The following is a 16,125-nucleotide window of genomic DNA, read 5'->3' as shown; positions in this document are numbered from 1 at the left end:
GCTAATTGGGCCCAATTTGGACATTTTCACTTAGGGGTGTACTCACTTTTGTTGCCAGCGGTTTAGACATTAATGGCTGTGTGTTGAGTTATTTTGATGGGACAGTAAATTTACACTGTTATACAAGCTGTACACTCACTACTTTACATTGTGGCAAATGTAGTGATTTCTGATGTAAGGGGGGTGGGGTGCTCTGGAAATCTAGACCTACAGATACAACCGGCCCTTTGAGGGAAACCGTAATGCTGATGCGGCCCGAAATGAAATTGAGTCTTACACCTCTGGCATATAGGGAACATCTTACATCTGGCTCAAGAGACCATTTAAATGCAAGGAAACAAACTTTTGAGATGGAACTGTTCAAATGCAGCCTGGAAAATACTGTTCATTCGATTAACTCAAGAGATTTTCTTCAGTTTGTACAGCACAGTCATATCTTTCTTCTGTGTTTGCAGCTCGTGTGGGTTCTGCTTGGTGCTACGTTGCTCGGATTGGTGTGTCAGAGGCTAGCGCTGCGGTTGGGTGTGGTGACTGGCAAGGATCTGGGACAAATCTGCCATGATTATTATCCAAAGGTAAGTTTAGGGCCGGCGCTACCACTAGGCAAACTAGGCACCCGCCTAGGGCGCAGCCACGGCTGCTGGCCTCAGGCTATCCTCTGTACAGCGTCTGTGGTGGACCCCAGTGAGGAGTGTGGCTCCTGTGGCGGCGAAATGTAGTGCAGAGCAGGGATGTCTGGCCTGGCCTGTCTTTGTTTCCTCCCTGCTCTGCAGACATGATCACACACTGACTCACACCAAGGGGGGGATTTGCAGCCATTCAATCGCCTATAGCAGCCATCTGACTTCACTTTCTCTCCTCCTCTGTCCCTGGGATCTCCTCATCATCCATTGTGGGGAAGGGGGAGATCAGTGAGCAGTGAGTAGACAATTCTATGTCATACTGATTATGGACCTGTCCGGGGAGGGGGAACATCATCACCCCATTCATCACTGCCAGAGCCGGGGAGCCCTGTACCAGCCCTGACCACAATGGGGGGGGGGGGGGCACATCCCTGACTGGGATCATCTGAGCTCCTCATCACTTCCCCATGGAGTGGAGTCACGGGTGGAGCCAAAATGAGGTTTCGCCTAGGGCAGGGATCCTCAAACTACGGCCCTCCAGCTGTTGCATAACTACACGTCCCATGAGGCATTGTAAAACCGACATTCACAGACATGACTAGGCATTATGCTTCAATTCTACTTTGATCACAGTGCTGTCCTAGAGTCCTGCCAAAAACTCCAAAAATTGTGTAGTGTGCAAGGCTTGACCACATGCCGAGCGCCTAACGTACATTTACTGTGGCAGGTCGGTTTATTGCGCGAAACCACGTACCTGTACGTCATTTACTGCAATAGCCACTAGGGGGCACGTATGCGCTGCCAGAGGGGCGATCACACACTGAATGGACAGAGGGGGAGCCAATCAGTGGGCACCCGTGATCATTCCTGAGAGAAGCCAGATCACCGTTCTGACAGGGGAGAAGATAGAGGGACAGGGGAGAAGATAGAGATCCTGTGTTCCTTCTAAGCAGGAACACAGATCTCGGTCTTCCCCCAGTCAGAGCACCTCCCCCCACACAGTTAACAAGCATGGTCTAGGGACACATGTAACCCTTTGATCGCCCCTGATGTTAAAGCGGAGTTCCACTCAAAAGTGGAACTTCCGCTTATCTGTCTCTTTCCCCCCTCCGGTGCCACATTTGGCACCTTTCGGGGGGAGTGGGTACCTGTTTTTGACAGGTACCCTGTCCCCACTCCTGTTGGACCTTGCCACGGCGAGGTACGTCAGAAGTTTGGCCCCCTCCTCCTCCCTCCAATTCTAGACCAGTAAGAGAGTGCAGCAAGGCTTCACTGCCGGGTTCCCTTAGCGGCCATTGCGGCGGCAGCATCTGACAGCCGATGGAAACATCGGCTGCGGTGCTGACATCGCTGGACTCCAGGACAGGTAAGTGTCCTAATATTAAAAGTCAGCAGCTACAGTATGTGTACAGTATGTGTAGCTGCTGGCTTTAAATTTTTGGAGGGGGAGGCGGAACTCCTCTTTAACCCCTTCCCTGCCAGTGTCATTTGTACAGTGACAGTTCCCAAAAAAGTGTCAGTTAGGTGTCCGATTTGTCCAGCGCAACGTTGCAGTCCCACTAAAAAATGCTGATTGCCGGCATTACTAGTAAAAAAATAAAAAATAAACCAAAATGCCATAAAAATATCCCATAGTGTGTAGACGCGATAACTTTTGCGTAAACCAATCAATATACGGTTATTGGGATTTTTTTTTACAAAAAATATGTAGCAGAATACAAATTGGCCTAAATTGATGAAGAAATTAGATTTTTTTTTTACGTTTTTTATTTGAAATGTTTTATAACAGCAAGTGAAAAATATTGTTTTTTTTTTTTCAAAATTGTTGCTTTTTTTGTTTATAGCGCAAAAAATAAAAAATCGCACAGGTGATCAAATACCACCAAAAGAAAGCTCTTTTTTGTGGGAAAAAAAGGCATAATTTTTCTTGGGTACAGCGTCACACGACCGCGTAATTGTCAGTTAACCACTTCGGGACCGGAAGGATTTGCCTCCTTAATGACCAGGCCATTTTTTGCGATTCAGCACTGCGTTATTTTAACCGCTTTCCGAGCGCCGCACGGCTATTTACTGCGGCGGTCAGCCCCTCACAGTCAAAGCGACGTAGGGCTACGTCGCTAGCCTGTGAGGCTCTAGGGAGCGAGCAAAAACAACAAAAAATGACAAAAAATATTTCCCTTAGTTAGTAAACGCAATAACTTTTGTGCAAACCAATCAAAATACGCTTTTTGCGATTTTTTTTTTACAACAAATTGGCCTAAAATGTTAAAAAATTTAGATTTTTACATTTTTTGGGGAATTTCATATAAAAAAATGTGAAAAATATTGTTATTTTTGCAAAATTGACGCTCTTTTTTTGTTTATAGCGCATGATCAAAAAATCTCACAGGTGATCAAATACCACCAAAAGAAAGCTCTATTTGTGGGAAAAAAAGGACATCAAATTCGTTTAGGTACAGCGTCGCACGACCGCGCAATTGCAGTGCCGAATCGCAAAATAGGCCCTGGTCAGGAAAGGGGTAAAATCTTCCGGGGCTTAAGTGGTTAACGGACAATTGCGCAGTCGTGCACTGCTGTACCCAAGTAAAATTCCTTTTTTCCCCATAAATAGAGCTTTCTTTTTGGTGGTATTTGATCACCTGTGCGATTTTTATTTTTTGCGCCAAAAACATAAAAATAGCGACAATTCTAAAAAAAAAAAAAAAAAACAATAATTTTCACTTTCTGCTATATAAGGTTCCCATAAATTTTTTTTTTTTTAAAAATCTAATTATTTCATCCTCTTAGGCCAATTTTATTCTGCTCCATATTTTTGGTAAACAAAAATCCCAATGAGCGTATTTTGATTTTTTTGCACAAAAAGTATTGCGTCTACAAACTAGGGGAAAGATTTATGTAATTTTTATTTATTTATTTATTACTAGTAATGGCGGCGATCTGCGAATTTTAGCGGGACTGCGGCAGATGGATTGGACCCCTAACTGACATTTGTGACACCTTGGGGGGACCAGTGACACTACTACAGTAATCATTGCTAAAAATATGCACTGTTACTGTAATAATGACACTGGCAGAGAAGGGGTTAATCCAGGGGCGATCAAAGGGGGTTAAATGTGAGCCTAGGGGGTGTTTACTAACTGTGTGGGGGCTTGTGAAATCAATACAGAGACCTGTGTTCCTAAATAGGAGGAACATGGAAGCCCTGTGTTGATAGCTGAGAGAACAATGGTCTGCTGTGTTTACAACAGCAGACCGCCGTTCTCTCTTCACAGGGAGCGATTGCGGGTACCTGGCAGCAATCGCGGCCGATGACCCCCATGGATCGGCTTCCCCACTGGTGAGTGGGCACACGCGAACGCTCCCCATGAAGAGAGAACGGCGGTCTGTTGTTGTAAACACAGCAGAGTGTTGTTCTCTCAGCTATCAACACAGGGCTCCTGTGTTCCTCCTATTCAGGTACAGGTACGGCGATTCGTGGAAACCCGTATAACTGCGGCGGCTGGTTGGCTGGTCAGCAAGTGATTAAAAAAACTTTTAGTGACAGCGCTGTGGGATTCAACTATTGTGGGACCTAAAAAAAAATCAACGATTGTAGGAATTGTACTGGGAAGTTGCTAGTTAATGTCTTTAAAAAAGAAAAAAAGGGTGCAGATCTTGGATCTCTTCCATGTTGTTCAGGTAGATCTCCACCTCTCAAAGGTTGCCTATGCCTGCCCTAAAGTAGTAGTAAACCACCAGCTTTTAAAAAAGAAAAAAAAAAACCTGCAAGGCAAAGTTATGTGGGGTGGGCAGGAGGGGGCGACTGCCCTGGGCACTGTGGTATCATGCGAGATTGAGGGTGGGGATTTGTGTTGGGAGGGGAAATTTGGGGGAACAGCAGGGGGTAAGGATTGTTTTAGCCTGGGAAATTTGGAGGTGGGTGTTAGGAATGGTGATTTAGGAGGGATATGTGTTGGGAGGGGGGAAGGGGGGGATGATTTGTGCTAGAAGGAGGGATTGGGGGGGTTGCTAGAAGAGGTCATATAGTATAGGAGGGAGGAAATTTGTGCTAGGAGGGGAGACATTTTTTTTTGGAGGGGGGGGGGGGGTCGATTTGTGCTAGTAGGGATGATTGGGGGGTATTTGTGCTAGGAGGGGAAAATGGGGAGGGGGATGATTGGGGGCAAGGGTTGCTAGAAGAGATCGTATTGTAGAGGGGGATGGGATTTGTGCTAGGAGGGGAACTATTTTTTTTTGGGGGGGGAAGGGATTTGTGCTAGTAGGGATGATTGGGGAGGGGGGTATGTGCTAGGAGGAGGGATTGGTGAGGGGAGGGGTTGTGCTGGAAGAGGTCATTTGGTAGAAGGGGGAGGGGATTTGTGCTAGGAGTGTGGAAATATTTTCTTTTGGGGGGGGGGTTGTGCTAGTAGGGATGCTTGGGGGTATTTGTGCTAGAAGGGAAAAATTGGAGGGGAGGATTTGTGCTAGAAGGGGTGATTGGGGGGTATTTGTGCAAGGAGGAGAAAAATGAGAGGGGGGGATTTGTGCCAGGATGGTGATTTTTTTTTTTTTTTTTTTGTGGGGGAGATTTGGGAAGAGAGATTTGAACTGGGAGAAAGGGGAGGGGGATTTCTGCCCATAGAGGGGATTTGTACTAGGAGAAGCATGCAGATTGGTGCTAAAAAATTTTTTTGAGGGGGTGGGGATTTTTGCTGACACACTCTTGGACGTACATCTCAATGATCAGAACATTCAGGGGTATGAGAGATGATTACGGCCACACACACTTACACAGGTTGAACTGGATGGACTATTGTCTTTATTCAACCTTAACTACTATGTAACTATATAACATAACGCTCATACATCTGCACAGTTTGGCATATTTGCCCTGGGCTCTGAATGACCTTGTCCCGCCAGTGTGAGCTAGTACTAGCACATTATGTGAAACTTACCTTAAAACCGAGCCCTCCAGCAGCGCGCTGTCACCGCTGATAGGTCTTCCATCTTCACCGGGTCTTCCTTCCAGGTTGGCAGGCTTCGGTCCTTTAATTGGATGAGCCGTGATGACGCCATTCTCGCGCATGCCTGCGGGAGGCGCTGTTCACTCACAGGACTCTGAAGGAGCAGCTGTTCCTTCAGAGCGCATGCGCCAGTGATGTTACCGGCGTCTTCACAAGTCAATACCTCCTGAATGATGCACGTTTACGGTATATTTACTGTACCTATAGGCAAGCCTTATTATAGTCTTACCTATAGATAAAAATCAACCAAGGGAGTTTACTCCCATGTTATTGTATCCTAATTCAGAATATTCAACAGGGTTTTAATGTGATAATTTACATTGGGTTCTGAAAAGACTTCCGATAATCGTCTCTTCTGAATTCATATGCACACATACAAACACAAAGGGCCAGTTTGGTTGGATGCCAATAGTTGTGGTTGGGTTGTGGTCAGAAGCTGAAGCACCTGGAGGAACTCCATCAAACATAAGGAGAACCTAGAAAATAAACAGACGAGATATTAACCACTAAGCCGGCACATTTCCTCCGGTCTTCTTGAATTCACTTTGTGTTTCCTCTTTCTTTGCCTCAGGTCCCTCGCTGGATATTATGGATTTTAGTGGAAATCGCCATTATTGGTTCAGATATGCAGGAAGTCATTGGCACCGCCATTGCATTTAGCCTTTTGTCATCTGGGCGGTAAGAGATATGTTAAGCTTTGAAGAAAAATATTTTTTGTTTCTAAAAGGGAACGATTTAGGTGCAAAATCAAAGAATCTCTGCGAATGACCAGATCAGCCTTTCTCAACCTTTTTTTTAATATGGAGCAACTCTTGAAATAATTTTTAGGTATCCTACAAAAATTGTTATATCTGTAGCTCATGGTATTTTAGCATGATAAGTAAGTCGTAGAAATGTTTAGTTAACATACAGTATAGCATGTGGTGTGCCTAGCATATTTGACACCCAGAGCAAAGCATTTTATTAACACCTCCTGATCTTCACAACAATGTTTTTATTAGCAATAATAATAAATGGGCTGAAGAGAATAAACATTAGTCAGTAAGGCTCCGTTCACATCTAGGCGTTTTGGGGCGTTTTTGGGGCGTTTTTCTACTCTAGGATCAGCTCTCAAAACGCCCAACAAGACAAATCCTATTCATTTCAATGGCCCCTGTTCACATCTGAGCGTTTTGACGCTGTATACAAAACGCCCAACGCTCAAAAAAGTACATGAGCTTCTTTTTGGGCAGATTACAGGCGTTTTCCATTGATCTCTATTCAATCTAAAAACGCCTGCACAAAAATTGCGGTAAAAAACGCCGCAAAAATCGTGGTAAAATCGCGGTAAAAAACGCGCGAAAAACGCTACGCTCAGGTGTGAATGTAGCCTTAAGCTGGAGGTCAGACAGTGGTTAGTAGAGAGACATCCTCTCACATTGGTGGTGCCTCCTTATATTCATAGCTAGAAAAGAAGAGACAATGGTCTGCAGAGAAATGTCCCCTTACACTGCTGGTCAAACAGTGGTCAGTAGGAAAATGTCACCTTACATTGATGATGTCCCCTTGTATGGACGATAACAGACAGTGGATAGAAGAGAAATGCCCCCCCCCCCCTACATTGGTGGTCAGTGTAACGGACCGTTTCAGCAGACAAGGGGTTAAAATCCGTTTAGGCGATATGCCCCTTTCTGAGAGACAGGCACAGCTACTTGCAGGACACCAAACTCCCGAACTGGATACAAAATAGCACTCCAACCTGGAACCTCACGAATAGCTGCTAGTAGACGAACAGGAAAAGCATACATCAGCTTATACTCCTAGCAATCAGTCTCCAACAGCATACAGTGAATCCCCCCAAGAACGAGACAAAGCTCCGAGTTGAGGGTAAAACAGGAACAACAACAACATTTATTGGAAGAACACAGCACACTTTTATACAGAAATTGGAACATCCTTCCCCCAACAACCGCTTTCCCATTGGTCAATTGCACAGTACCTGCAGTCCCCCATAAGGTCCTCTCCAGACATGCAAATGAGGGCTCGAAAATGAGTCAGTAGTGATTGGTCAGATAGCTTGACCAGGAGGGCTGCTATGCAAATGAGGACTTGAAGATGAGTCAACAGGGATTGGTCAGATAGCTTTGACCAATGCAAGGAGACAGAAGCCCCAGGGGGCAATCAATGTAAACTATAATCAGACACAGAACAATGGTTCCCTAACGAGCCCTCAATACACATTACTCTGAGTGTCAATACATCCCTTAGCAGACAACAGGTGAGGTCATTAGCACACCTGACAAAAGGTGAATGGGGAGCCACCTTAGACAGCCCGTCTCCTCAGAACTTCCTGTAATGACCATATTAGGAGTTGACTTCCTGTTCAGAGAGCTCATGGCAAATGGGAACAAAAATCTTCATATTACAAGGGAGACATTATTCTGGAATATGACTGTCCCATTTGTAGTAGTCCAAACCATAGTGTCAGTGTTCACCACCCTCCTGGTCACCCTGCATTCACCAAATCCATACGAATTAGAACCAGGGGCTGTTTGTTCGGTAGATAGAATCTACCGAACGGTAGATTCGAATAGAATCCGAACGAATAGAATCTACCGAACGGCTGTGCAGAAAGGGAGAAATAAATCCTTCTGCACCGTAAAATTAACCCTTTAGCTGCCGGTCCATAATCCAAAGGCAGCAGGCAGGAAACCAGGCTCCTCCAATGCAATGTGGCGAGGTTGGTCTCGTCACAGTCAGCTACTGGTCTTTAGGGAAAAGTCCTCTTACATTAATGGACAGAAGAGAATAGGGATTAGTCTGTAGGGAAATATCCCCTTACATTTGTGGTGCTCCCTTACATGGATGGCTAGAAGATAACAGACAGTGGTTAGAAAAGAAGTGTCCCACTCCCCCTACATTGGTGGTCAGAGAGTGGCCAGAAGGGAAATGCTCCCTTACGTTGGTGGTGTCTCCCTACATTGATGGCAAGAAAAGAACAGACAGTGGTTGGAATAGAAATGTATTCTTACATTGGTGGTCAGAAAGTGGTTATTAGGAAGACGTCCCCTTACATTGGTGGTGTCTCCTTAAATTAATTGCCAGAAGATAACAGACAGTGGTCAGTAGAAAAATGTCCTCTTACATTGATGGTTTCCCATTACATTGATGGCCAGAGAAAACAGACAGTGGTCATAACATAAATGTCCCCTTACATTGGTGGTCAGAAAGTGGTCATTAGGGAAATGCCCCCCTACAGTATATTGGTGGTGTCCCCTTACATTTTGGCAAAAACAGAACAGACAATGGTTAGTAGAAAAATGTACCCTTTCCCTTTCATTGGTGGTCACACAGTGGTCAGTAGGGAATTGTCCCCTTAAATTAGTATTAGACAGCAGTCAGTAGGGAATAGTCCCTTTACATCGATAGCTAAACAGTGGTCAGTAGGGAAAATTCCCCTTACATTGGTGGCCAGAAAATGGTCTTTAGGAAAATGTCCCCTTACATCGATAGTTAAACAGTGGTCAGTAGGGAAAATTCCCCTTACATTGGTGGACAGACAGTGGTCAGTAGGAAAATGTCTCCTTACATTGTTGGTGTTCCCTTACATTAATGCCCAAAAGAAAACAGATATTGGTCGGTAGGGAAATGTCACCTTATATTGCTGGTCAGACATTGGACAGTAGGGAATTGTCAACATACATTGGTGATCAAACAGTGGTCATTAGGGCCATAAGGTCACTGGTGGTGTTCCCTTACATTAATGACCTAAACAGGACAATGGTTTGTGGAACAATGTACCATTGGTTGTCAGACAGTGGTCAGTAGGAAAATGTCCCATTACACTGGTCAATAGGGAAATGTCCCCCCTATATTAGTGGACAGTAGGGAAATACCCCCTTATATTAGTAGTCAGTAGGGAAATGTCCCCTTAATTTGGTAGTCAGACAGTTGTCAGTAGTGAAATGTACCCTTACATTAGCGGTGTACTCTTACATTGATAAGCAGGATAAGAGTTGGCGCATCACACATACCTATATAGCATCAAGGGGTATGCAGTTCATGTATAGTCATTAATCTGGTGTAGTTGATGGCTGAAATAGATTACACTCAGGGCCAGCTCAGCTGCAGAGAGAAGTCAGCTCTGAAAGTGAAAATAAAAACAAAAAGCAGAGCGCCTCTAAGTGTTATCAGTTTAATTAAAAGGGTAATGCAGGTACAGGAAAACTGCTCACATTTAAAACAGTATAAAATAGCTCATCTGTTAGGTGGTCTGCAGGAACACCGGGGTCCACGGCTGGATGTTAGTAGCTCCAAGAGATGGTGCAGGGGATGCTGAAGGAGGGAGATGTCTGGAGAGCCAAGAGACCAGATAGTAGGATGGTCAGCAGCTTCAGGAAGGTGTTCTGTTCCTCAGGGAGACACCTGGTGAGCCGAGAGACCGTTAGGTAGAATGGCTGTCGGCTTCAGAAGGGCGCCCTGCTCCTCAGTACATCCGGCGCCAACAGATAGGGGAGCCCAGCGTGACAGATCCAGCAGCCAAACGCACAACGCGTTTCCGAGCGTGCGCAGTAGCCTCACAGGGCGTGCGCGCTCCTTTCTCAAGTGCAGTGGCATGACACAGAAGAGCTGAACAAGTTTATAGGAAGCCAGCACTCAAGCTTTAAGTCCATCTGTATCCACCCAGCTTGAGTGCTGGCTTCCTATAAACTTGTTCAGCTCTTCTGTGTCATGCCACTGCACTTGAGAAAGGAGCGCGCACGCCCTGTGAGGCTACTGCGCACGCTCGGAAACGCGTTGTGCGTTTGGCTGCTGGATCTGTCACGCTGGGCTCCCCTATCTGTTGGCGCCGGATGTACTGAGGAGCAGGGCGCCCTTCTGAAGCCGACAGCCATTCTACCTAACGGTCTCTCGGCTCACCAGGTGTCTCCCTGAGGAACAGAACACCTTCCTGAAGCTGCTGACCATCCTACTATCTGGTCTCTTGGCTCTCCAGACATCTCCCTCCTTCAGCATCCCCTGCACCATCTCTTGGAGCTACTAACATCCAGCCGTGGACCCCTGTGTTCCTGCAGACCACCTAACAGATGAGCTATTTTATACTGTTTTAAATGTGAGCAGTTTTCCTGTACCTGCATTACCCTTTTAATTAAACTGATAACACTTAGAGGCGCTCTGCTTTTTGTTTTTATTTACTCTTACATTGATGGTCAGTAGAGAACAGAAAGTGGTTGGTAAGGAAATATATCTTTACGTTAGTGGTTGGACAATGGTCAGTAGAGATTTTACTTTTACATTGGTAGTGTCCCCATACATAGATGGCCAGAAGAGGAAAGACAGTTCAGTAGAGAAGGTCTGTAGACAAATGATCCCTTAGATTGGTGGTGTTGCCTTACTACGATGGACCAGAAGAGAACTGACAATGGTCAGTAGGAAAATGTCCCCATACATTGGTGGTGCACTCTGATACTTAGAAGAGAACAGACAGTGATTTGTAAGGAAATGTATCCTTACATTGGTGGTCAGACTGTTGTCAGTTAGGGAAATGTCCCCTTACAATAATGGCCAGAAGAGAACAGACAGTGGTCAGTAGAGAAATATCCCCTTACATTGGTGGTGTTCCCTTACTATGATGGCCAGAGGAGAACAGACAGTGGTCAGTAGAGAAATGTATCTGTACATTGGTGGTGTACTCTTACATTGATGGTCGGAAGAGACCAGAGAGTGGTCAGTAAGGAAATCCTTACATTAGTGGTCAGATAGTTGTCAGTAGATAAATGTCCCTTTTCATTGGTGGTGTTGTCTTGCTACTATGGCCAAAGGAGAGCAGACAGTTGTCAGTAGAGAAATGTTGTGGTTTGTAAGGAAATGTATCCTTACATTGGTGGTGTTGCCTTACGCCTCGTACACACGCGTCAAAATTCGGCCGGGAATTTTCGTCCGACGACCGATCTGCCAATTTTCGGCTTGTTAGTATGATGCATCCGACAACCGACTCAGACTTTTCGGCCGAAAAAAATCTGGTGGACAGGCTATATAATTTTTCACCTCCGTCAAAACACGTCCGATTTTTGTGCAGTCAGTACAGATTTCGACAGGGAAAAATCTTATGAGCAAGACTGGGCATGCTCAGAGAAGAAAGAAAACAAAGAAAGCAAACACGTGACATCACTTCTGAAGTCGAATTTTGTCGTGCAGGAAAATTCGTGTGCAGTCTAGGCACATTCCAACCAACAAAACACCACTCTGGACAAAAGATGGACGACCGGTCGGCGGAAATTCGTTGCGTGTGTACTAGGCTTTACTATGATGGCCAGAGGAGAACAAACAGTGGACATTAGGGACATATCCCCTTACATTGGTGGGCTGGGCAGTATAGGTGGGAGATCAATCAACTATTGCTCACTACTCAAGAAACTCCTAGTAGCCTCTGGAGGAACCCTAGTGTTCCACAGAACCCTGGTTGAGAAATCCTGAAGTAGATGCTACAGGAAAGGGAATTTGGATAATGTAAATAGGTTTTAGTTTAAATGTTTCTTTGAAAGAGGGTTTTTGTTAATGTAGCATGACCTCCGGTCATATTTTTATTGCCAATTTATGTTCTTCTATGCAGGATCCCATTATATGGCGGAGTCCTAATAACCATCATTGATACACTATTCTTTTTGTTTCTTGATAAATACGGTAAGTTTTCTCAGATGTCTACATGAACACATTCCCTACATATCCCAAAATACGGCAACATTGTAGTTTTTTAAAAATAAACTGTTTATTATTAAAGCCATCCTTGAACTCCAGTCTTGTGACTGTGCCTAGGCACTTTATCCTCATTCAGGATTTACTACATAGTGAGTCACCGATATTTCCTGATTTATGAGATGTATGCATTGTAATGACTGCACTGCTTTTAAACAGCCTGCAGAATTGTACATATTATCTGCAATTTGATCAGATAAAGCCAGTCTTGGCATGAGGAAATAATCAGGCAAGATAAAGTTTCTCACAAAAATGACTCACACAAAAGAAGGAATGAGTCTGGGGTTGCTACAGAGGACACGGATATCTTTCCTGGTCTCAGTTGCAAAGAGGCAGTAACCCCGGGAACACTAAAAACCTAACAGTGGTCCTAACTGTTTTAAAGACAGGTAAAAAGTTTTGCCTGGAGGTCTACTTTAAAGTGGAGTTCCACCCTAATTTAATACTTACCTCCATCTTCACGCTCCGGGTCACCTGAAAAAGAAATGGATAATCGCATATTTTTTTTTTTTACTTACCTCGTAGCGAAGAAAATATACTTACCTTACTTCCTTCTTCCTCCTTCCTCGGCCGCGGCCTGTCGTCACTTCCTGGCTCTGCAATGATTCCTGGGAGCTGAACGTCATCGCTCCCAGGAATCATTGCGCCTGCACCGGCCCCGACGTCAGTTCCGGGTCGCGCGCGTCATCCCCTTCTAAACAGCTTCTGGGCATGCCCAGAAGCTGTAGAGGGATGACGCGCGCGACCCGGAAGTGACGGCGGGGCCGGCGCAGGGCATCGTGGGACCGAAGGCGGAAGAAGACGCCGAAGGGGATCTCGCTGGCTTCAAGCTGCCCACATCTGAGATGGCAGCGCTGGACAAGACGTTTTCAAGGTAAGTATTTGTCCTAACAGGTAAGTGCAACCCGGGACAGATCAGAGGCTAGCCATTGTGGAATGTACTAGCCCTGACTGTCCCAGGGGTATTTAAAAAAAAAAAATAAAAATCCAGGGTGGAACTCCGCTTTAAGTAGGGATCGTCCAATTACCGGCAACACTGATATACCAGGGGCCGATATGCACTTTCCCTGATATATCGGAATCGGCCCCTGAGGTTACCGTTATTGCCGATATTTTGGGAAAGTGCTGTACCGGAGTGATGCCTGCAGCTAGAGGCATCACCCCGGTACCGGCGTCCACAGCCGATGGTCGGCTGACTTGTAATGACAACCGACGCAACTGAGAAGCCGCTCGGCTGTCATTACAAGGAGCGAGAGGGGATGTTCCCCCCCCCCCCCCCGCCGCCTTCCACGGCTCACCCGGGTCTCCCGTCCCACCGGGAGACCTGGGCATCCTACCTCCACCGCCGCCGCTGAAGAGAAGACCCGGTGTAGCATGAAGATGTGTCCACGTGAAAGCCGGTATCCCTGCCGCAAGTGCGCATCCGCTGCTCTAAAAGTAAAAAACCCCGGAAGTGATGTCATGACATCACTTCCGGGTACTCGGCGCCGAATTAAAAAAACTGACAGCATTCAAAACAGCCAAACTTGGCGTTTTGAATTCTTTTCAGTGCCGAGGAGGGGGTTTGGGGTCTTTTAGACCCCCAGATCCCTCTACAAGGAGTACCTTTAGAAAAAAAAAATTATTTTTACATGTCCGAAAATAGTCAATTTAAAGGGCATCTAAAGAGTAAAAATGTAACATGTTGCAGCTTACTTGTCTTTAGATCACAGGTGTCAAACACAAGGCCAGCGGGCCGAATCCGGCCCTCCAGGCCGTTTCATGTGGCCCTTGAACCTCTTCTGCAGCTGCTACTTCTCCTTCACTCTGCCTCCACCTTGTCTCAGCAGACGGCAGCAGAGAGGACAGAACTCCTCTGCCAGATCCTGTGCTTCCCCCTGCAGCTGCAGAGAGGACCAACTTCCCTCCCCAACTCAGCAATTGGCAGCAGAGAGGAGGAAACAACTCCTATAGATCATGCACCTCTCTGTGCAGCCGCAGCACCCCCTCCTCTCCGCCTCCACTGGTCTCAGCGTTCAGCAGACTCCAGCAGCTGACTCCAGCCCTCCTCCAGACCCTGAAGTTGATGCTTCCCAGCTCTGCCTCCAGCTTCTTCCCAGCAGCAGCACATGGTAAAGGGGATGTACTCTGATGTAAGGGAGGGTGGGGGCTCCTGACTTCTGATAGTGGTGGGCTACAGATACAACCGGCCCTCTAAGGGCGACCATAATGCTGATGCGGCCTGCATTGAAATTAAGTTTGACACCCCTGCTCTAGATATAGTGGCTGCATTTCCGTTCCTTTTTTTATACTGGGCTTTTTTTCCTTGTATTTTCACTTGGTGATCCTGTTAGTAACACATTTCCTGTTCTAGGTTGACAATACGTATTCACTGGGCTCTATTTATGGCGGAGCAACCTAAGCCCGGACATGTTTTAGGAGTACAGAACAACTCCCTCTCGCCTCTTCTCCATAACATAAAGGGGAGGGGTTCTGTAGCCTGCAGAGAGAATTGGGAACAATGTAACTGATAGGAGTTCACCAAAGGCAGGTGGCACAGGAAATCATCAACTCAAATGACTTCTAGTAGGATCAACAGGTATTTTTTGCACAGATACAGGTTCATCTCACAAAATTAGAATATTATCAAAAAATGTATTTATTTCAGTAATTGAATTCAAAAAGTGAAGCTCATATATTATATAGATATGTTCCACACAGAGTGATATATTTCAAGCATTTCTTTCTTTTTCTAATTTTGATGATTATGGCTTACAGCTCAGACAACCCAAAATTCGGTTTCTTTAGAAAATTAGAATTAGACCAATATCGTCAATCATCACGGACTGTGGAACATTTTGCATTTTTTTGGGGAAATCAAGGTTCCAGAGTCTGGAAGAAGAGTGGAGAGACACATAATCCAAGTTGCATGAGGTCCAGTGTGAAGTTTCCACAGTCAGTGATGATTTGGGGAGCCATGTCTTCTGCTGGTGTTGGTCCACTGTGTTTTATCAAGTCCAATGTCAGCGCAGCCCTCTACCAGGAAATTCTACAGCACTTCATGCTTCCCTCTGCTGACCAGATTTATGGAGATGCTGATTTCATTTTCCAGCAGGACTTGGCACCGCCCACACTGGCAAAACTACCAATACCTGGTCACATGATCATGGGATCACTGTGCTTGATTGGCCAGCAAACTCGCCTGACCTAAATCCCATAGAGAATCTGTGGGGTATTGTCAAGAGGAAGATGAGAGACACCAGACAATGCAGATGAGTATCAAAGCAACCTGGGCTTCCATAACACCTCAGCAGTGCCACAGGCTGATCGCCTCCATGCCACGCCGCATTGATGCAGTTATTCATGCAAAAGGAGCCCCGACCAAGTATTGAGTGCATCCTATACTGTACATGGACAGACTTTTCACTAAGCCAACATTTTTGTATTAAAAATCCTTTTTTATTGGTCTTTTGTAATATTCAAATTTTCTGAGATACTGAATTTTGGGTTGTCCTTAGCTGTAAGCCATAATCATCAGAAAAAAAAGAAGAAAGAAATGTTTGAAATATACAGTGGGTACGGAACGTATTCAGACCCCCTTAAATTTTTCACTCTTTGTTATATTGCAGCCATTTGCTAAAATCATTTAAGTTCATTCTTCTTCCTCATGAATGTACACATAGCTCCCCATACTGACAGAAAGACACAGAATTGTTGACATTGTTGCAGATTTATTAAAAAAGAAAAACTGAAATATCACATGGTCCTAAGTATTCAGACCCTTT

The 16,125-nt window shown here is 45.5% G+C and overlaps 1 protein-coding gene across 1 annotated transcript in view; it reads left to right on the top strand.

Annotated features, from left to right (window-relative positions):
- The window catches only part of SLC11A1 (solute carrier family 11 member 1), a 93,962-nt gene that overhangs the window by 25,575 nt on the left and 52,262 nt on the right, over window positions 1-16,125 (top strand). The window contains exons 4-6 of the mRNA XM_082260101.1: window positions 456-575; window positions 6,198-6,304; window positions 12,219-12,289. Coding sequence (XP_082116227.1) covers window positions 456-575; window positions 6,198-6,304; window positions 12,219-12,289 — 298 coding nt within the window. The remainder of the gene's footprint in view (window positions 1-455; window positions 576-6,197; window positions 6,305-12,218; window positions 12,290-16,125) is intronic.

Source organism: Pelophylax lessonae (assembly GCF_965119305.1).
Source record: "Pelophylax lessonae genome assembly, chromosome: 6".
Lineage (NCBI taxonomy): Eukaryota > Metazoa > Chordata > Amphibia > Anura > Ranidae > Pelophylax > Pelophylax lessonae.
Note: the sequence above shows the minus strand (reverse complement) of the source record. Positions and strands in the feature narration are given on the sequence as shown.